The sequence below is a fragment of the Anguilla rostrata genome, chromosome 13, assembly GCF_018555375.3.
Source record: "Anguilla rostrata isolate EN2019 chromosome 13, ASM1855537v3, whole genome shotgun sequence".
Lineage (NCBI taxonomy): Eukaryota > Metazoa > Chordata > Actinopteri > Anguilliformes > Anguillidae > Anguilla > Anguilla rostrata.
Genome location: NC_057945.1, coordinates 20,863,287 through 20,883,857, shown reverse-complemented (window position 1 = coordinate 20,883,857; position 20,571 = coordinate 20,863,287). Strand labels below are relative to the sequence as shown.

At 42.5% G+C, this 20,571-nt stretch overlaps 3 protein-coding genes across 43 annotated transcripts in view; 1 reads left to right on the top strand and 2 right to left on the bottom strand.

Moving 5' to 3' along the window:
• The window catches only part of LOC135237274 (inter-alpha-trypsin inhibitor heavy chain H3-like), a 25,474-nt gene extending 19,146 nt beyond the window's left edge, over window positions 1–6,328 (bottom strand). For all 32 annotated transcript variants that reach the window (XM_064304224.1, XM_064304233.1, XM_064304227.1 and 29 more), the window contains exons 1-6: window positions 6,169–6,328; window positions 2,163–2,326; window positions 1,860–1,964; window positions 1,564–1,726; window positions 1,212–1,322; window positions 21–143 (exon numbers count right to left, since the gene is read on the bottom strand). In XM_064304224.1, coding sequence (XP_064160294.1) covers window positions 21–143; window positions 1,212–1,322; window positions 1,564–1,726; window positions 1,860–1,964; window positions 2,163–2,326; window positions 6,169–6,270 — 768 coding nt within the window. In that variant the 5' untranslated portion in view covers window positions 6,271–6,328. The remainder of the gene's footprint in view (window positions 1–20; window positions 144–1,211; window positions 1,323–1,563; window positions 1,727–1,859; window positions 1,965–2,162; window positions 2,327–6,168) is intronic.
• Window positions 6,169–14,249, bottom strand: LOC135237286 (ras association domain-containing protein 1-like). 4 transcript variants are annotated; one of them, XM_064304286.1, is made up of 7 exons: window positions 13,711–14,249; window positions 12,514–13,124; window positions 9,135–9,247; window positions 8,885–8,989; window positions 8,400–8,601; window positions 8,093–8,208; window positions 6,169–7,760 (listed from the first exon to the last, which is right to left on the bottom strand). In XM_064304286.1, exons 2-7 carry the CDS (start codon window positions 12,803–12,805, stop codon window positions 7,614–7,616), a joined length of 975 nt encoding a protein of 324 aa, XP_064160356.1. In that variant the 5' UTR covers window positions 12,806–13,124; window positions 13,711–14,249; the 3' UTR covers window positions 6,169–7,613. The 4 variants fall into 4 exon arrangements, with proteins under 4 accessions (XP_064160356.1, XP_064160357.1, XP_064160358.1 ...); XM_064304287.1 differs by having other exon boundaries at window positions 12,514–12,884; XM_064304288.1 differs by having other exon boundaries at window positions 12,514–12,884; window positions 13,773–14,249.
• LOC135237289 (transmembrane reductase CYB561D2) lies at window positions 8,889–20,476 on the top strand. 7 transcript variants are annotated; one of them, XM_064304294.1, is made up of 5 exons: window positions 8,892–8,998; window positions 14,036–14,099; window positions 18,593–18,763; window positions 18,939–18,976; window positions 19,326–20,476. In XM_064304294.1, exons 3-5 carry the CDS (start codon window positions 18,637–18,639, stop codon window positions 19,827–19,829), a joined length of 669 nt encoding a protein of 222 aa, XP_064160364.1. In that variant the 5' UTR covers window positions 8,892–8,998; window positions 14,036–14,099; window positions 18,593–18,636; the 3' UTR covers window positions 19,830–20,476. The 7 variants fall into 7 exon arrangements, with proteins under 7 accessions (XP_064160366.1, XP_064160364.1, XP_064160368.1 ...); XM_064304295.1 differs by lacking the exons at window positions 8,892–8,998; window positions 14,036–14,099 and adding an exon at window positions 17,163–18,237 and having other exon boundaries at window positions 19,386–20,476; XM_064304293.1 differs by lacking the exons at window positions 8,892–8,998; window positions 14,036–14,099 and adding an exon at window positions 17,198–18,148.
• The last annotated feature ends 95 nt before the right edge of the window (window positions 20,477–20,571 follow it).

The window sequence follows — 20,571 nt, the reverse complement described above, 5'->3', positions numbered from 1 at the left end:
AAATGTAGTCCTGTTCATACCTGTATTTCTCCCTTTGACTGGGGCCTGTTGACATCATAGGTGAGAAGCAGATCTCCATTAAGTCCTGCATCCCCACAGCTGGGGCACTGTTGTTCCAGGGAGGGAGTGAACTGCACCAATGCCTGAATGAACAGCAATACATTGTTATTTAAATTTAGCAGATGCTCTTGTCCAAAATCTTTTTGTTTTTATTTTTACATATAACCCCTTTATACAGATAGCAATATTTGGTGAAACAATTTCAGTATGTAGGACCTATCTTCAATAGACATCTAACAGGTGTAATTAAAAGTAATTCATGGCTTGTTAGAATCCAGAGGTTGAAGTTATGGTTGAAATGAAAAACAGGATACACAATGGCTCCCCCCCCCCCGTCCCCCCATCCCCTTCCCTGCTAAAGTCAGGCCTCTCCTGTCTCTTCAGGACGCCGAGAAGCTGGTTCATGTGTTTGTGTCAAGTCGTCTGGACTACTGTAATTCTTTATACACAGGCCTTCCTAAAACAGCTATTGCCAGGCTGCAGACTGTCCAGAATGCTGCTGCCAGGGTTCTGACTAAGACTAGGAAAAATGAACACATTGCTCCTGTACCATTTAAATTACATTGGCTCCCGGTTCCGTTCAGAATACATTTTAAAATTCTCTGTTTGGTCTACAGATCATTGAATGGCTTAGCAACCTCCTATCTTACAGACTGTCTAACACCTTATGTCCCTGCGTGCACACTCAGGTCCTCTGAGGCCAGCCTTTTGACTGTACCAAAGACCAAAAAGAATGTTGGTGAAGCCTCTTTCTCCTCTTACGCCCCTATAGCGTGGAACAGCATACCGCCCTCTATTCGCATGTCACAATCATTTGAAATTTTTAGAAAGGATCTAAAAACATATCTGTTTAATTTAGCTTTTAAATAGAGACTACGCAACTCAACCCCAGCTCCCACATTCTTTTTATTATCATAGTATTGATTCTATTTGTTTTGTTGTTTTGGTTTTTCTTTTCTATTCTTATTGTAGTCTTTGGTGTATAGTTTTGTGTGCTTTTATAGAATGCTCTTATTGATCTGCTTAGATATGTTTTTGTACAGCACTTTGAGCTGCTTTTTGCATGAAAGGTGCTATATAAATATAAATAAACTTGAAACTTGACAGCTACACTATGTGTACAGCTGATAATACAGTAGTAGGGACATTACCTCTTTCTCTGACACAGTGGTGTTCAGGGCACTGGACCGACCCTCGGCGATCAGAGAGCCCTGGGTTTTCAGGAACGCGATGCCCTGCTGCTCAAAAACTCTCACCTCAATCTGGAATAGGGGTCAGTAGGAGAATATCATGCAAATTAAAGATGGTGGAGGAAAATCTAGGAACATACCTTTGCAGGTGCCACTTATTGCTCTCTGCAGAAATCTTAGTGCTCCATACTGCACCTCAAACCATCATACATTCTGAGAGAGACGGTAATCAACAGATCAGAGCTTTCTCTTTCTCTCTCTCAGTCTCTCACTATCTCTCTCTCTTTCTCACCCCCCCCTCTCGTTTCCTCACCTTGAAGTCTTTGACAACTTGAGTGGGGCGGGCTTTGATAAGCAGCTCATACTGGCCCAGTCTCCGCTTTAGCAGTTCCTCATAGGTCAGCTCAAATGTCACTTTACTGTGGGCTGCCACTGTCACTGAGGTCTGGAACTCCTCAAGAGTCCGGCCTACCGCACTGTCTCACAAACACGTACACATACATACATACACACATACACACATATACACACAGCGTTACTGAACTGGGATGACACTGACATAGCCATACAAAGACCAGCCCTGGTATCCATACTATAGGTATGCCATACCTGATGAGCCCAGCACTCTGACCACGGGAGACAGCCTCTGTGTACTGTGACTGTGCCTCCTCCTTCTTCTTCACCACCCCGTCATAGACACGCCCATCCATATTCCTGCACACACACACGCCAGATATGCCATTCGCTGATAGCATCAACATCACACCAGTGTCACCAGCGCTGACAACATCATCAATATCAACACCAACCTCAGCATCAGCATAGTCTATATCAATTCATACATCATCAGTATCGACACCAACTTTATCAATATCAGCATTAACATTCTCTACATTACCAGAAGGGACTCACATGCTAAACTTGCTGATGAAGGCATTTTTGGGCAGCTCCACATGGAAGAGCACCTCCTGGGACTTGTTGGCGCGGTTGGCAACTCGGCTGGTAATGACAGTCATGGCATAGCGGCTGCTGACTGCAGACTTGATGTGGAAGCTGTAGATGTCAAGGTCCTTTTTCTGAAGAGGGAGCAGGGGGACAGGGGCCTTCAGTAAACACCCGTCATGTTCCTTTTTTCTGTTACCATCACTTCCTGTATTTCGTCACATATACCACACTGACATGCTCACTCTCTCTCTCTATTCAAAGTTTTATTGGCATGACTGTATATCAACAATATTACCAAACCAATTCACAATTAACCAATTAACAATGGTATTTAAGACATATAATTAATACAGGGGAATAAAATATATTTAAAGAGGAAAACAATATATATATATATATATATATATATACATATACACATGAACGTACACACACTCATATATATATATATATACATACATATACATACACATATACACATATATGTACACGTATACATACACATACATGTTCATATATGTATATAATAAAAAAATATATATGAATGAATAAATAAATAACCAAATCCAAACCCCACACAGCCTACAAGTTTAATGACAAACTATAATGCAGACAGTAATGTTAGATGTAACTGCTAGATTTTTTTGTTTTTGTTTGCTATTTCAAGGTGCGTCCCCTGGTGCTCTGTGTCCTGGTGCTGGAGGGCATCTCCCTGGTGGTGCTCTGTGTCCTGGTGCTGGAGGGCATCTCCCTGGTGGTGCTCTGTGTCCTGGTGCTGGAGGGCATCTCCCTGGTGGTGCTCTGTGTCCTGGTGCTGGGGTGCGTCTCGCTGATCTCATAGGGCTGGGGGCTTGTGTGTTTGTTCTGTAGCACAGTCCCTTGGGATGCTGTCATTGATTTTATTTATTGTGACAGGGTGGAAATCCTTTCTTGGCAGCAAGGTGGATATCACTGTTTTAGAGCCAGGGAAGATGCGGCTAGGCTTCTCTATAACTGCCCTCAATGATTGTTAGAAAAAGATGTTCAAGGCGGTGGATTTTACAGTGAAACTGGAGAGGCTAAAACTTGTGCAACACAAGTGGGGTGTTTTATTTACAGAGTGCCACATAACTTATAAACAAACATATATACACAAAACAACAAAATCAGAACATCAATTATACCTGATTCATGCCCATATATCACCGGCGGCAACACACTGACAGCAAATGACTTAAATAATTTGTACTGATGTACATTAGCTAGCTAGGCTGTACCATTTCCACCCCCCAAAAAATTCAAATATCTCATAGAAAAAATAACATTACATTTTACTCAATGAAATCATCATATATATTTTATTAGTTACAACTATATAGTAATAATCAAACTAATTAAAACTTAATTAAACTAATTAAATACCCACAAATATTACAAAAATACCCATGACGGTCTCCCCCGTCTGCAATTGCCAATGTCATTGTCCTGTGCTTCCAATAAAGTTACACCGAATCACGACAGTCGGCTTACGTCATTCAAGTTTGAATACGGAACAGCAGGGGTAAACACAACGGTTAGTAGAAACTCCAACATTGCGTTGATTTCATTATTGAAATACAAGATATTCAGTGTTACCGATCAGAATGACGTGTGAGTTATATGCGGTGCATTATTGATGGTGAACAGGTGTACAGTAGCACATCTCTTGTAGTTGATAACAAACCGGCAACGATAAATGGTGCACACTACGTTCATGCAAGCGGCGTACTCGTACCAAACAACGGTTACCATGAGCAGATTATTTAAAAACAGTTCGTTTAACAAAATAATGTCCTGTCGGGAACGGAAAAAAATTATCTTCATCCGTACAGTGTACCGCACCGCTACCGGACAAACTCACGGAGCTGTCAAAAAAGCTTTCCACCATCTTCGTCCAAAGTATACGTTGCTATGGTTACAAGTATTCTCGAGAGCAGGAGAGGAGAGTGACTTCTGTTACTTGTACATACCTAAATAATGAATTCACTCGCTCTGTCGTTAAATGTGCAGTTTACAGGGAGTGACTACCGTATTCACTGTCATCAGTTAGTACGGTTGTCACTCGCGAAAACTGGCAGTGTGTGCGTGGCCTTGGTTGGGGGTACATCTGCGCTGATGGAAGTTGAGGGTGTCGGCATATGTTGTGGGTCCGGGCTGGTCTGGGTGGAGCTCACTGCAGTGTGGAGATGAGGGTCTGTGTGTTCTCTCTCTGTCCTGCAGTTCCTCTATTAGTGCTGCCAGCTCTGTCCTGTTATCCGATTGTCAAACAATCCACGATCAAAATGGTTTCTGAAAACGTAGTTCTCCCTGTCCTGCTGCAGCTTTTTAAAGTGTGCTGATAGGGTGCCCTCCTGCTGGTCTGAGTCTGTCTGTCTGGCTGTCATGATTCTGTGAAGATCCTTAGGTTCCTTTATTTTTTCCTTCTGCAAATTCCCTTTTAATTGAAGAATAGTGGACTGGAAGGGCTGTGTACCAGGCTTTAGGCTGGAGTATAGAATGAGATTGCTCACTTCCCCATTTTTATAACTCAACAAATGCAGTCTCTGGTATCTCCAATGGGTATTTCCCTCAGAAGCTGTTGTTTAAACTGTTTTCTTTCGCTGATGTGATTTCTGGGGATAGTGAATGGGACTGCCGGTAGACTGTGGGCAGACCGGTAGAGGGTCTTACTGCCTGGATACATTTTCTCTGCTGGGCAGTTGGAGAGGGGCTGCTGCTCTTCTGATTGGCTCATTTATGGAGCTCAGCTTTTTCTCTCTCCTCTCTCTCACACATACTCTCTCTCTCTCTCACTCTCACACACACACACACACACACACAAGAAGACCAAGTTTGGGACGCCCTCCCCCTGATAATGTCTGCAATCCTGATATACGAGTCTTTTCTGGAAAATCGAGGGCATGTTTGTCTCCGCCCGATAACATCATCTGAAGAAATAGCCACAAAAGTCATCAGTGTTGCAATATGTGTGTGTTTATCTGACTGGTAGGGCATAGGCATCAGAAGTCTGACGTAATGCAGAGCAAAACCTTTACCCATATATGGATTTCGGGCTCAAAGGACAATTTCTCTATGGAGAAAATGATTGGGAGTTTCACTTAACCATCCTCGTTAGTCTGTGATTTAAACTGGCATTTAAAACTTGGACGTTTTTATCTGGACACGTTTCTCTCTTAAAAGGCACTGGATCTACGATGCCGTTTTCTAACCAACATAATAATACTGCTGCGAGTGATATTTATGTCACGGCTAGCCATTTGTTCAGATAAAAATGGGTGGAAAGTACTCTTATCATATAGAAACCAACTTCCAAATGTCCTAAATTATTTTTAAGGAATTAGGAAATCGCTACTCATTTCCCCCATAGGCAGTCTATTTGATCCGGAAGTCCTGAAAATGGTAACATAATCGAAGGGAATCGTGACACAACTTCTGAGGCCCATTGGCCCTCCGTCTGATAGCACTTTTCAGTTCTGACCATATACCACGAACACTGAAAAACACCTTCAATATGTTTGACACCCATGGCTGCCACGGCAGTGCAGAAACAGAAGGAAGGCCTCCCCATCAGGAAGTTGGCGCAGATGTGTTTTAAAAGTTATTGTATATGGATAGACAACAACAGTTAAATACATTCACACAACAGATCGTGTAGCATTGCCTTCTACCACTCTGACTCTGCATCTCTCAATAATATCTTGTGAAACTGGTAGGTTCATGATTATGTTATTCACAGCACTGAAAGAGTTGTAATGCATCAGCCATATCAATGCAGGACTTCACCACAGAAACAGCAAATTACAACACTAACTATAACAGATCAAAGAGATTTAACAGTAATGGATCATAGTGATGTAACGGTAATAGATCGCAGCACATGCACCTCATCTGAGTATGTATACACACTCATTTATATTCGCGCACACATACAGCGCATTCCTGAGCATGGACCCACCTTTCCTGGAGATGCCTGTGTGCTCTCTGTGTCTCTCCTCACAGGACTGGCAGAGGTAGATGCCAGCAAAAGGCAGAGAAGTAATACAGCGTGCGGAAGCATTGCTGTACACAGCAGCAGATAGCACTCTGACTGACGGCACACAGTCCAGCTGCCCAGTCCTTTAAAGGAAGAAACCCCAGACCCTCCAGCTTGCTAATCATTGATAGTTTACCAGAACGTTCTGGCAGGCCTCATGTAAAGAATAAATAGTGATAAAATCCAACAGCATTGATTTTCGGCTCCTCTTTTGACCTACCTACATATCAATGTATTACCTCCCACAGTTCCTGATTCCTCTGTTATTGCATATTTGTTACACTGAGTGCTTTCAGAACCAGAATTTAAGAATCTTTAGACAAAATGTAATATTAGACAAAGGGAAACTGAAAAACATTTTAAAAGTATTACATTTAATGAAAGAAGTTATCAAACACCCATATCACCCATGTGTAAGTGTAATTGTTACTCGGAAGATATTTATGTTTTAAAAATTCTGAATATATAAAAGACAAAACAACAATACTACACACTGTAAGTACACCTTTTTAGATAATTGAATACAAGAATATTTTAGTATGCTTCACAAAACAAAAACACTTGTTGATATATATCAGTGTGGAATGGGTTACAAAGCCATTTTTAAGGCTGTGGAACTCCACTGAACCACAGTGACAACGATTGTCTCCAAATGGAGAACACTTGGAACAGTGGTGAATCTTCCCAGGAGTGGCTGTCCTGTCAAATTTCTCCAACGGTGCAACGACAACTCATCGCTGTAGTCACAAAAGATCCCAGGAAAACATGCAAACACTGCAAGCTTCTCAGCTAAAGTCAGTGTTCATGACCTGCATAGCTCATCGCAATGGGCAGCACTAAGGAAAACAAACAATCAATTAAAGAGACAAGATTATCAATAGGTGACCTTTTCAGGGTGTCCTTCACTTGCTCCCTGATCTGTCACTCACACTACCATCCAATCAGCACAGTGCAAAAATGAGCTTCCACCACCACCCCAGACAGCTGTCATTTTGTCTGTTCTCCGGGCTGAGATCTGTAGACAGCACATACCGGTGATGCACAATTCTCCACTTGCTAGCATACAGCTACAGAGAAGATCCAACCATTCTCACTTTCTCTCCCTACCACTCCATCTCTCTCTCCCTTCTTGCTCTGTTACCTTTTACCTACATTCCTCTTCTCTCTTTCTCTGTCAGCCTTGCTCTGCCTCTGCCCTTTTCTCTTCTCTTGGTTCACTCTCGCTTCATCTCCCTCCCTCTTCTCTTCCAGGAGACATTTTTTCTCCTGTCTGTGGAGGTTTCCTGCAGTAGGGAAGAGTGGGTTAAGAGTGTCAGGGCTTGATGTCTCCACTTGGTGATAGCTGCTTGGAGTGCATCCTGACGCAGTCAGCCGGGTGCGCTGCACGCTAGCGCCTCCTGGAGTCTGAGTCGGCTGAGGCCGTAGCGCTGCACTATCTGCTTCACGTGCTGCTCCTCCTCACGCTGCAGGATACGCAGGAAATTGTCCAGCTCTGGCAGTGTGAAAGCATCCCACTGAAAGGGAGAGGGCATTCAGAACCCTGCAGAATAATGCATAGCTTTGCAGAACACTGTACAACTCAGCAGAACCCTACAGAACTCATTTAACCCTGTATAAACTTACAGAACGCTGTAGAACCCAGCAGAGATCTGTATATCCCTGAATAAAATGACAGAACCTGGCTAGAACAAACTTGCACGCAAATGTTCCACTGCATGGGTCTACTCTTCTTGCACTGTCCTTTCAAAATTCAGCGCTGCCTTTCCCTCTGCTTCAGCTCAGCTAGAGTAACACAGTAACTCAGTACAACAACAATGACGATGATGATACATAGGTGCGTGCTCACGTTGATCTCTATCAGGTCCTCCTCCTGCAGCTCTAGGCTGAGTGATTCCTCACTGGGCCCTGCACACAGACGCAGGGCTAACGGTCTCTCTGCCGCCTCCAGCCGCCGCACGCGCACTAGGGGATGACAGTTTATCATTTATAATATTATTATCTCTCTGCAGTGTATGTGCAGAGGGTGGGCATATCAATCGCCTTCACTAGCATGTGAATGCAAATGGAGTCACATAGAGCAAAACACAGCATTAGCATTAGCATGTGGACATATATTTGGAGGAAAAGTAAAGTTCTGTCTGTTATAGGCTCACCCTGGCCCAGGTAGCGTGTGCGTTCGTACAGAGCAGCCCTGGGGGAATGGGCCTGGCTCAGCACGGACTGCAGTGCCTGGATCACCTCACACACGCGTGTGTGTGAGCTTATGTGCAGCTGCTTTGGGTTCTGGGGGACAGAACCAGAACAAACCAGCCTGAGGTGGACCTTTATGAAGCCGCTATAGGATCCATCTCTGTCCTGCATCAACATAAAAAGCACAAGTTACAATGTACAACGTGTGCATGTGTGTGCATTATGTGTTTCTATCAGATCTATGACCACTTAAAAGAGATACCCATTCCCAAAAAGATTTTAGATACATATGATGAGACATTCTGGAAAGTACAATATTTGTTTGAAAACAGGAGTGTTTTTGAATTTCCCTGACATCTAAAGTTAAAGCATTATGATAAAATCAAAGCCTAAATGTGTTTGTTTGTGTGTGTGTGTGTGTGTGTGTGTGTGTGTGTGTTTCTCTCACCAGCACCATGGGCAGGTTGCCATTGACCTGGGCGTTATACTCCTTCACCTTCTGCACCACCTCGGAGACAGACAGCTCACATTTCCCCCAATCAATCTCCTCATCCTGTCACATGTAAGAGATCATGACACAATGGACTCACTCATTCACTCAACCTTCTCATTCTGTCACTCACACAATGTGTGTATGTGTGTCAGTGTGTATGCACAAGTTGTGTTTCAATTATTCTACTGGAAGACGTTACCCATACCACATTGGTGTCCTTCTCCACAGTGCCATCCTCAAAATCTGACTGGCCAGTTAAAGGAATGCAGTCTAACTGGATGAAAGCCCTACACCGGTAGTGACAAGTGAACCTGCAGTCTGTCAAGGAAAGGGAGTGGGGGTTAGAGAGGGAAAGAGAGAGAGAGAGAGAGAGAGAGAGTTTTTTTTCCTGTTTTGTCTTGTGTGCCTGTGTGAGAACTGCCAACGTTGCCAGAATGTAATACAATTCTTCAACGTCAGATATACAAAGCAGAGACAAATCCTAACCAAGTACAGGCTCAGTGACCACACCTTACTAATTGAAAAAGGAAGACATAAATACATGGTTATCCAAAGAGGAATGCACATGTGGTCACTGATAAGATAAACATATTTTAATGGGATATGAAAATTATAAAACAAATTTCCCTCCCTGATAAATGAACAAAAGCTGTACGTCAATTTAGGGGAAGGACCAGTCAGGAGGTCCGCTTGAGTTTCTGTTCTGTTCCTGTTTCTCTTTTTTATTTATTTATTTTTTTTTGTATGTATGCTTTTGTGTGTGTGTGTGTGAGCGCATGGGGTGTGCCTTGGTTTCAGGTTCCTGGTTCCCGTCCACACTCCGCCCCCAGTCCTGCCTGTCTGCCTCAGCCGTATTATTCAATAAAGCCTCACCGCATCATGCAATCAAGCCTCTGCCGCCGTCTCCACCTGCTACTCATCTTCTACTCAGTTTCCTTAGCTATATATTCTGTTAGCCCTATTAGCCTGTGCCAGATCGTGCCTTGGTTTTACTCAGCGCCGTTCAAGCCTTCTATGTCTAGCTATACTTCCTGGTTTTCGAATTTTGCCTGCTTCCGCCGACTACGAATTTAGCCTGCCTGCTCTGTTAATGATTGCTTCTGGTTTTGGATTCTTGCCTGTTTAACTGACCTGGCCTCAGATTCCGTTTTTGTACCTTTGCCTGTTTGGATTTGGGATTGTTTCGGATTATCGACCTTCACCTGGATTGTGATTTACGAGACTGTTGTTTTGCAGGTTCTATCACTCTGTTTTGTGATCGCCAAGTATTTCTCGGATTGTTTTGGTCTGCTTCAAACAAAATATGTGGAATAGTTAGGCAGGTCATGTTGCACAGGCAGAAACTCTGGGGTTTTCAAGACCAGGCTTGATATGGAGTTAGATTGTAGGTAATCAGAGCACTAGGTACAGTAAGGAGAATGGTGAGCATTGTTGGGCTCAACGGCCTGTTCTCGTCATTGTGCTATGTTATGCTATGTGAAAGACAGAGCAGTGGAAGAGAAGAAGGTGGAATGACTTTGTTTAGACCCTGACCGGTAAAAGCAGGTGTCAAGTCAAGGCCGAGCCTGCCCATTGCTCTAAGGCCTCTCCGGTAAATGACACCCAGGTCAGTGACAGGAGCACAGAGCAGCTTCAGAGCTGCTAGTAGGCTGTAGGACCAAACAACGTGGTTAAATATTTACACACACATACAAACACACACACACACATATACACATACACACATGAACACATGCACACGCACGCATAAACACGCACACACACACCCACACATACACACGCGCACATTCACTCACACACACACTCACTCACACACTTACACACACACACACACACAAATTATTTATTTGGGACTTCAGTCAAACAAACAACACAGTACCTCAAATTGTTCAAATGTCAGGGATGTCTTGAACCTTGTAACTATTCCAGCTCAGTGTCCATATATGTTGTAGTTTTCACACAGATTAACCGATTAAGTAAAATTGATTAACCAGGCACTCTACAGATACATGCCATAGCAGTTATTCAGTGATACGAAAATAAATGCCTTCTCCAGCTGCCACAATGGCTGTAATAGAGCAGTACGTAAACAGTTATTTTGCTTTACTATTGGGGAGACCTGCAATGTCAGTCTTTTCACACGATTAGTCTGCTTACATATCCCACAGTCATTACATTTACATTACATTCATTTGGCAGATGCTTTTATCCAAAGCGACGTACAAAAAGTGCATTTCATGGTCATAGACAACTACTAAACACAGGTTCAGTAAGATACAATACTTATTTTGTACAGCTATTTCTAGCCAAGAACACGGTTCCGTTCACACAGTGAACACTATTCAGACCTAACCTCTGCAAAGCCAACTAGGCAGAAGAATAGGCTACAGTATTAGGACAAATACAAATTACCAAAAAGTGCTGGGATGGGGCAACATGTAACAAGTGTCATGAAAAAAAGGGGGGGGGGGGTGTGGGATTTATATACAGCGTGGTGGTGGTTAGTCTAGGTATAGTCTGAAGTGATGAGTCTTCAGACCACAGAGGATGATGGGTAGTGAGGGGGAGGTTCGGAGAGGGACTGGGAGTTCATTCCACCACTGGGGAGCTAGGGTGGAGAAGCTCTGTGATCCCTTTGGTCAGGTGGGAGGGGTTACGAGGCGCCCTGCTGCCGCAGAGCGGAGTGGTTGAGCAGGGACATAGGATTGAATCATGTCCTGCAAGTAGATGGGGGCTGCCCTGTTGGCTGCAGTGTAGGCAAAGGTCAGGGCTTTGAACCGGATCCTGGCAGCATCCGGTAGCCAGTGGAGTGATCGCAGCAGAGGAGTGACGTGGGAGAATTTGGGAAGGTTGTAGATGATTTGGGAAGGTTGTAGATGAAGTAGTCTGCATACATATCCCAGTCTCCCCAAAATGAAAATGATCTGTTGTAACTTTGTAAGTTTGGTATTTACATTTTTTTTGAAAGATGTGCTTCTTCCAAAGATGAATCAAAATCACACCCACACACATTCACCCAAACAAACTTACACACAATCTCATGAGCACGCATTCTATGTCTCTCACACAGGCACACTCAGAACCTGCAATATCTTCATATGGACTTGAAAGTCAGCAAGATTGCACTGCCATCTACTGGTGATTTGGGGTAACCATTAATTTGAGCGATTTGACAGCAACTGTTCAAAGTATTAGTAATCCACTCAACCTCAATGCTTTATTCCTTAATCCTTTTGCTGCCAGCAGGGCATTACATCTGGCATGAAGTCAATGTAACAATAGATTGTGTTATAAAAAACAATATCATGTTGCAGAAGTAAAGAGCATAATACATTTACCAGATACATGTTTACAGTATACAATTTACACGCTTGTTTGTGTATATTGTGTGTGTGTGTGAGTTAGTGCATCTTTGTATGTGTGTGCATATATGTGTACCTTTGTATTTGCATACATGTGTATGTGCATGTGTACTATCTGTTAGTAAGTGTACTGGGTGTGTTTTACTATATGTGTGACCTCATTAGCTCATTCATTTCTCAGACAAACATATGGGCAGGCAGAAGGATGTGGTCAGTACTCACAGCTGCACCTTAGACTTTGCTTGTACAGGCCCCAGATGAAGTCTCCACACAGGTCACAGCAAGTCAAATGGGTGTGGCTGCACGGTTGGAAATGGTGTCCCTTCCCTGTCCTGCCACTCAACATAGGGTCCCCCAAAATTACACGGCCCCCCTCCATCTTAACCACCAGGACCTGCCGTAGCTTCTCTGGAACCTTCTTCCCAAGGGACTGGTGGGGAACCGTCGGTGTGGTCAGCTCTATGTGGTTGTCCAGGTTCAGGTCCTGTAGCTCAATGAGGTCCTCCTGAGACATGCTAACCAGCAGGGTCTTGTCCGCACTGCCCTCAATCGCACCCACACCCCCTGCTACATCCTGACCTCTCCCTCAGTCTCTGCCACCAGCAACAAATCGATGACATCACAGCACAGAACAGAATTAAGAGACAGAGATTTTACAAAATATGTTAGAAAATATGCAACTGTACAACCCATGAGACTACATAAACATAAAACTATATCTGCATAAACGAGAACGAAGCATTACGAGAACAGGAGGAGTAACTTCATGACTCTGATACAATCAAGCCGGAAAGCGCTTTAATCCGTCTGCTTGAAGGCACACATCAATTGCCCTGGATAAACGGAAAGCATCGTGTCAGAGATGAGCCGGATTAAGGAATCGAAGTGATCGCAGTACAGTGATTAATGGATCAAGACCGAGAGTACAGTGTTTTTAAAACAGTCACGCCATATTCATGGTCGGTCATTGCTTTAATAACTCCTGATATATACGCAGTGTTATCTTAAAATGTCAGTTAGTTCAATTAGTCACTGAAACAAGGATTAAACTTGGTTCGCAAATCTGCGTTCTGCATGCTAATTATATGGCAGGTATTTCGAGGTTAGGCAGGAAGCTCGTTTTGTCCAAAGCATTTAAATGAGATGCATCCGTGGGACACAACTGAAAGCAGAAGCAATTTAACTGGACCATAGCCTGCTCTGCCTCTGTTGTAGTAGAATTAACAGTTAACACGTCACTGTGTAGCCTACGCATATCAAATTAACGCTGAACATATAATACGCTCAATTAATTATGGCCGATATTTATAAATGGTAGCCTGCAAGCAGGAATCAAAAGCATGAATATCATTGGGTAAAAAACTTAACTTTAAATAAAAATAGAATTTATGAGCGATAAGATATAAAAAAGATTCAAACCTTTCCAAACGTCTATTTAGGTCACAAACTCAGAGGAAGAGCTTGCATAATGTAAAAGTTACAGTGGTATCTTGAGCAAAAACATTTTCATGCGCCTGCAACGTCTCAATAGGTCCGGATGGGTGTTCTCAGCACCCCGCAGGCCTCTTCCAACGGCCGTCCAGAAACAACAAGCAGTTTTCGGTCCACAATCGATCCGTTTTCAATGGCAGGACGGACAAATAGCTCGAAAAGCATCGGAGCGATTCGTGCACTGTGCATTTTCTCCGCGCGTGCACAACATCTCGCAGATGAAGATAATCCATCTGTTTACCTCTATGCACAGACTCGCATACAGACTCGGAGATCAGCTCAAGAGCGGCGATGGGGAAAGAAAATAATCCACTTGGGTAAGCACTATTTTGCATGGTAGATCAGTTTTCCTGAAATGCAAAATAATTTTAAATAAGGAATAAGCATGGCAAATGAGAGGATGAAATGGCACCATAAAATCGCTTCATTATAGAACAAATAGAAGGACACAGTTAATTTATGTGCTACAAATTGACATGCTCATCTTATAAAATTTTATTACAGCTACTGCATTAAATGAGGCTGAGCAAGTAATTTATTTTTAATTGTCAACAGCTGTTATTGTGGTGAATCAAGTATGTTTATTTAACACAGGAGGTTGCGGTGCCATGACTGATTGTCCATTAAGAAGTATATTTCTGTACCATTCGCTTCCCTCAAAGGGAGTAGATGGACACACAGTTTTGTGGACATCGCCACTGTTATGCATGATGATAGTTTTCTGTAGTACCGGTGAGCTTGAGATGTTAGCACTGTAATAGGGCAATGCTACTATTTTATACAGGTGAGTTTGAGGTAGTACATTCTGAGGTTAGAAATGTGTCAGCAGGATATAAGGTTAAGATCCTGCTATCAAAGTGTATTTTCCACAAAGTTGAAAGAGCACCATTTCCTTATCAGCCATGGAAGATGGGAATTATGGCTAGGCTGTGGATTACACTGACTCTGTGTTGACATTGGCCTTTGGCATGGAGCCCTGAGTCACAAGGGTAAGAACTATGTTGCCAATTGAAAATAATTGTAATTGGTTCTGAATGCCCAATTTGGTTTGGCCTGCTGGTATTCCTAATTACTCTGTTTGTTTTGTTTACAAGCATTCAGCAGAACCCTAGTTCCTAACCAGAAATCTCATGAATCAGTCAATAGTGCAAAACTAATTTAAAATAAAATACATGTTTTTAACACACTCAGATACTCACTCTTCCTCCCCCCCTCTCTGTTATATGTATTTACTTAATATAATATTTCACCATTTACTCTGCATTATAACAACATGACAATGACAGAAATGGTCAGATGAGGCTGAAATGTTATTTCACATACAAATCATAAATGCAAACCTAAAACAAATGTTGTAACCCAAGCAGATGTTGGAGCCAGTAGTGTATAATACAGTACTGGCTCCAATCTCAGCCTAAATCATGACCCAGGTGGTAAAATATATGATACTGCAGATTGTAACTTGATCATGGGATTTGACTGGCAAGTCCACAGGTTGTGGGTATGATTATATTCAGTCACCGAATCCACATATTTTTTATGTGTACTAACTGCTTTTTACAGTTTTATTGCTAAACCTTTATGCACTCTACCACAATGAGATGTTATAGTCTGATAAAGCTTCATTCTGTGCCTAAAAACTGGGCACACATAATTTAATTTCAGTTTAATTCAATTTCAATTGTATAGCCCTTTTACAGAGACACAAAGACACTTTACAAGAAAACAGGAAATATGAAAAGCGAGGAAAGACCATAGACCGTATAAAAATAGGGAAAGACCAGGCTTGAACCCCCCCCCCCCCAAAAAAAACAACAAAATAAATAAATAAATAAATAAATAAAACAGCACAAGTTAATAATAATAATAATAATAATTATAATTATAATACCTCAGATTTATATAGCGCTTTTCTAAGTACTCAAAGTCGCTTTACATGGAAAAAAGAAAGAGAAATAAAACTTTATTAAGTAAAAACAACATAGGGGGTGGGGGGTTAGCTGGGGAAAGCAAGTCTTAAGAGATTGGTTTTGAGGGCGGTTTTGAAGGATGGGAGGGTGGGGGCATCTTTGATATGGTTAGGGAGTGTGTTCCAGAGGGAGGGGGCAGCAACTGAAAAGGCCCTATCGCCCCAGGTTCGGTGCTTGGTCCTTGGGGTTTGCTCCTGGGTGGAGCAGGTGAGGGAGTTGGGGCCAATGATGATAATTTCTGATTTATTGCAGTTGAGTTTGAGAGTTTTTTTGCATCCATGTTTTTACGTCTGTGAGGCAGGTGGCGAGGGTGGAATGGGTGGCTGCAGTGATGGTCTTGGTGGTGAGGTAGAGTTGTGTGTCATCGGCGTTTGGCCATGGTGGCTGCGGATCTGTCCGAGTGGTAGAATGTAGAGGATGAAGAGGGGGGGACCAAGCACTGAACCATGGGGGACACCGTGGGTGACTGGGGCAGTGGAGGATTTGCAGTTATTGATGGAGATGAATTGATGTCGGTCGGAGAGGTATGTTTTCAGCCAGGAAAGGGCAGTGCTGGTTATGCGCGTTCTCAATGTACAAAAATGAAAAGGTACTTACGTATACAAAGCACTGTCTATGAGTCATTAATTAAAACTTTCACAATCTGCACCTGCCCTCAAAATATTGATATTAAAATGTGGCCAAATTACAACAAACAATACTGGCTTGTTTTGACAATATTGGCAAACAGTATTGGCAATATACACACAAATTAAACATGCTCTATTCCAAAGCAATGCTATCCAGTGTTTCCCAAATTATTTCAAATAACTTGGCCTTCGATTGTTTCATCATACTATCTAAGGAGAATACGGTCATTAAAATTTTGTGTCACACGAAAGTATGAAACGCCAATCATTTAAAATGGAAATAATCTGCAATTCAGCTGTGTTACACTTAAAAATTGCAAGAATAACTGCACTAAATGTTTGAATAACTGTCTGCATCCTATGCTTAGGGTGTATGAAAAGCACAGCATGAATAAAATGTATTATCATTATGTTTAGAAAATTGTGTTCACAAATAAGATTTCTGAAAAATTTTACATTTTACAAATAAATGACACTATTGTACTCATTTGACTAAACTTCATCTAACCCACAAATATGCAGTAGTGTAATGGGGCAAACATATGTCTGGATAGGTTTGTAATATTCTATTTTATTTGATAGCGGAAATATTTGTAGTTTTTATCTGCATTTATTTATTCAGCACCCCACCACCCCCCATGTTTTTTGGTATAACTGTCTGTTATGTAAATGTGTAAATGTGAATGCTATGTACAGCTAGAAAAATTTCCCTGTGGAGATCAAGTATTATATCTAGTTATATTTATCTACTTATATTTTACAATCCTTAAAAAAATTATTTTAAGTTTCAAATATACAAGAACTTGCACATTTAGTAAAATTAACTTGACAACCAAGTTTAAGCATAACATTTCTCGAGTGTAGTTGTTCATCAGCTATTTAAAACAATCGTTTAAATGATGTTTTCTTTCATGAGTCAATTTTTGTTTTGACTCTTCGATGTGACGCAAAGTTGGAATGACCACATACTCAGACTTCAGACGGTAAGATGAAAAAACACAGGTCCAGGTTACATTAAATAATTTAGGAAAAATGGGTAGCATTGCTTTCAAAATGAGTTTGTTTTGGAAAGGAGCAGGTTTGTACAGCACAGTATGAAAACATGCAAACAACAAGACTTTATTTCTCAATGACGATAACAGAATAAAACAACAAAACACGAAAGAAAGACAATTAAAAAATTGTACAACTGCTTCTGCGTATCTTGTGCCAATATTCACAGCATATAATTGTGTAAGTCCATTGATTCACAGCCTACTGAAAGAGTTATTACGAAGAGCGTAAACGCAGTCTTCTAATTATATGATGAATGAAGAAACTTACTGCCACGTGGGTCCCCTCCTAGCTATGGGCGTGGCAAACTTTGCAAGTGACTTCTGATTGGTCCGATATGTTCCTGCAAGCTCTAAACTGAAACAGTAAACTCAAAGTGTTGCCAGGTTTGGGTATTTAATTTTTATGACTATCCATACTTTAAACTAAACTGTAAGACCAACTAGAATTTTGTGGTCATTTTCCCACGAAAAGCGTTTCATCTAGAATACACACTTGATGATTATTTTGTGATAGCAAGACGGCCGTCACGGAGCGGAACTGACCCTAGCTATATGTGTTTGTTGATGAGTTTGCTGTAACGTTAAGAAGCCTGTAATCAATTTTACCTTTTTTCGGAAAACAAACTGTCTGGCGGTGCTGTGAACGCTGCCTTATTTTTAGACAGAATACCTCACCGTGCCTTTGGATTATGAAATCAACCAGACAGCCCTGGTAGGCTACTTACAGATCTTGGTTGTCGCGCACTAAGGTTATATTTTCGCCGGTGAAACGTCAGCAGTCTGGCGTAGCCGTTAGAAGAGGTAAGTTAGTTTTAATTGTTACTATTTGCTCGACTGTAAGCATTTGGAATTTACCATGGTACAGATATATGTTACGGGTCTTCTACTACGTGGTTTTCGTGCTGTTTTTCACTTTTCAACACCATCATGTACTTGCGATAGTGAGTAGCTATATTTACGACAGTGATTTTTGAAGGTTGTGAATTCTCACATAGCCTACTGTGTAGATGAAGAAGCTTTAAGTCCTGACTCCACACAATTCGTAGTGTTTCGAGATCTTTAGCCACAGGCGCCACCGTGCGGGAAAGGATTACTCGATCGGGTTCACACGGGGTGACGCAGATCTTTAGCTCTCGCGTATGATTGTTTTCTCAAGCGAGCTGGCACGGTGCGTGAAGAAAGAAGTCCAGCAGCTTCCAGATGGCACAGGTTCTGGAAACAGAACCCAGGATTTATCACTATCTGCGAGCGACGTGTGGAGTGGCTGTCCACGTCCTGTGCCTGTCTTTCACAGTGTTCATCGCGGCGCTGGCTAGACCCGGCAGCAGTGAGTAACGTTATCTCGGTGTATTGTACCCATTGATTGTACTGCTCGCATCGTAGCTCATCATACATTGGACACAGGACGCTACGTCTTTTCTGCCCACTGAAATATCTGTCGATTTTAAGGAGTGCTACCGTAAGGCAAAGTAAGGGTGCTAATGTAATATTCTGTTGTCCAGGTTTGTTTTCTTGGCATCCGTTCCTGATGACGTTGGCGGTAAGCACCCTGCTGTTCATTTTGGAGACTGTTATAAATGATGAAAGCGTGTGGATTAGAGGGTCAAACTGTAGTGTGAGAGTTAAGTCTGGGCTGACAGGAATGCGTCAATGCCTCGACCGAGCTATGCCATGCCCTGCTCAGCTGATGGAAATGCTTCAGGGGAGCATGCGTGTTTGTGACGTCATATCCTATTTTCTCCTCTACTCGTTTCACTCCGACAATGATTCCTCCTAATCTGCCTCATCTTTGCTTTTATGCTTTTCTCTCTCCTTCCTTACCTTTCCTCCCTCCATACCCCCCACATTTTCTCCTCTCCTTTGCCCTCCTCCCTTACTCTTTCCTCCAGTTTTCTTTCTTCATGACTGAGGCACTCCTCCTCTTCTCCCCGCACTCCTCTCCCATTCAGAAGTTCTCCCACAAGAGCAAGGCCCGCTACCACTGGATCCTGCAGTGCCTGTGTGTCGCGTGCGCCGGGCTGGGACTGGCTGCCATCTCCTACAACAAGCACCTGAACGGCAAGCCGCATTTCTCCACTTGGCACGGGCTGGTGGGTCTGCTCGCGGCGTGCGGCGTGGCGGCGCAGTCCGCCGGGGGCCTGCCGCTGCTGTACCACCGGCTGGTGAAAGGCTGGTCGCTGGCCCGGCTCAAACGTTACCACGCGGTGTCCGGCCTGCTGGCCTACCTGCTGGGCAGCAGCAGCCTGATGTTGGGCATGTGCTCTCTGTGGTTCACGGCGTCGGTGCACGGGGCCAGCTGGTACCTGGTCGCGGCATGCCCGGTGCTCAGTGCCCTCTTCATCATGAGCCAGGTCACCAACGCATACATGGCTAAAAAAGCCCTCCGTCCCTAACTGCAGTGCCACCTATCCCCCCCCCCACCCAAACATCGCTGCTGTACTTACTGATTATTGTGATTTTTTTTTCTTCTTTACATTTCAGTCACAGCATGGCTGTCCTACAAGTCATGACTGACAGCTCAGAAAGACTGTTGCTGCATTGTGAATCCTGATGTCCATAACCAAAACAAGTATGAGGTTTAAGATGTACATGCTTACAACTGAACAATGAAGCCATTATCTTTTAGCAAAAAAATAATTGAAAAAGTTTGCAAAGAATTAGGGTACTATAATATTAGAATGTTTATGGGCTTAAGAATTGCATTAGGAGATACCGAAGATTAGTTGAGTGACATGAAGAACCAAAATGTTTTTTTTCTTGTTTTTCTTATGAATTGTTCATTTAGTGGCACACTGAATCTACAGGTGAATCTGAACCAGTAATAGCCAGCATGAACAAACATTGTTATTAGTTTGTTAGTTAGGGGATGGCGCAAAGTGAGAAGTGGGTCATTTAATTAATTTTTATTTTTTATAAAAGTAAACATGTTTTGGAAATATGGTGTGATGCATTAGTATGATAATGAACAAATGACATATTGTACAAATGGGTAGAAATGAAATATTTTTTTTACCATTTTATTAAAGACATTCTGAAAATAGGTTGGCCCTGTGTGTGTACATTTGCCCAGTATTTAATTGAAAATAGCATATAGGGTAGAATGATCAATTTCTTTCCAGAATGCATGTAAATAGA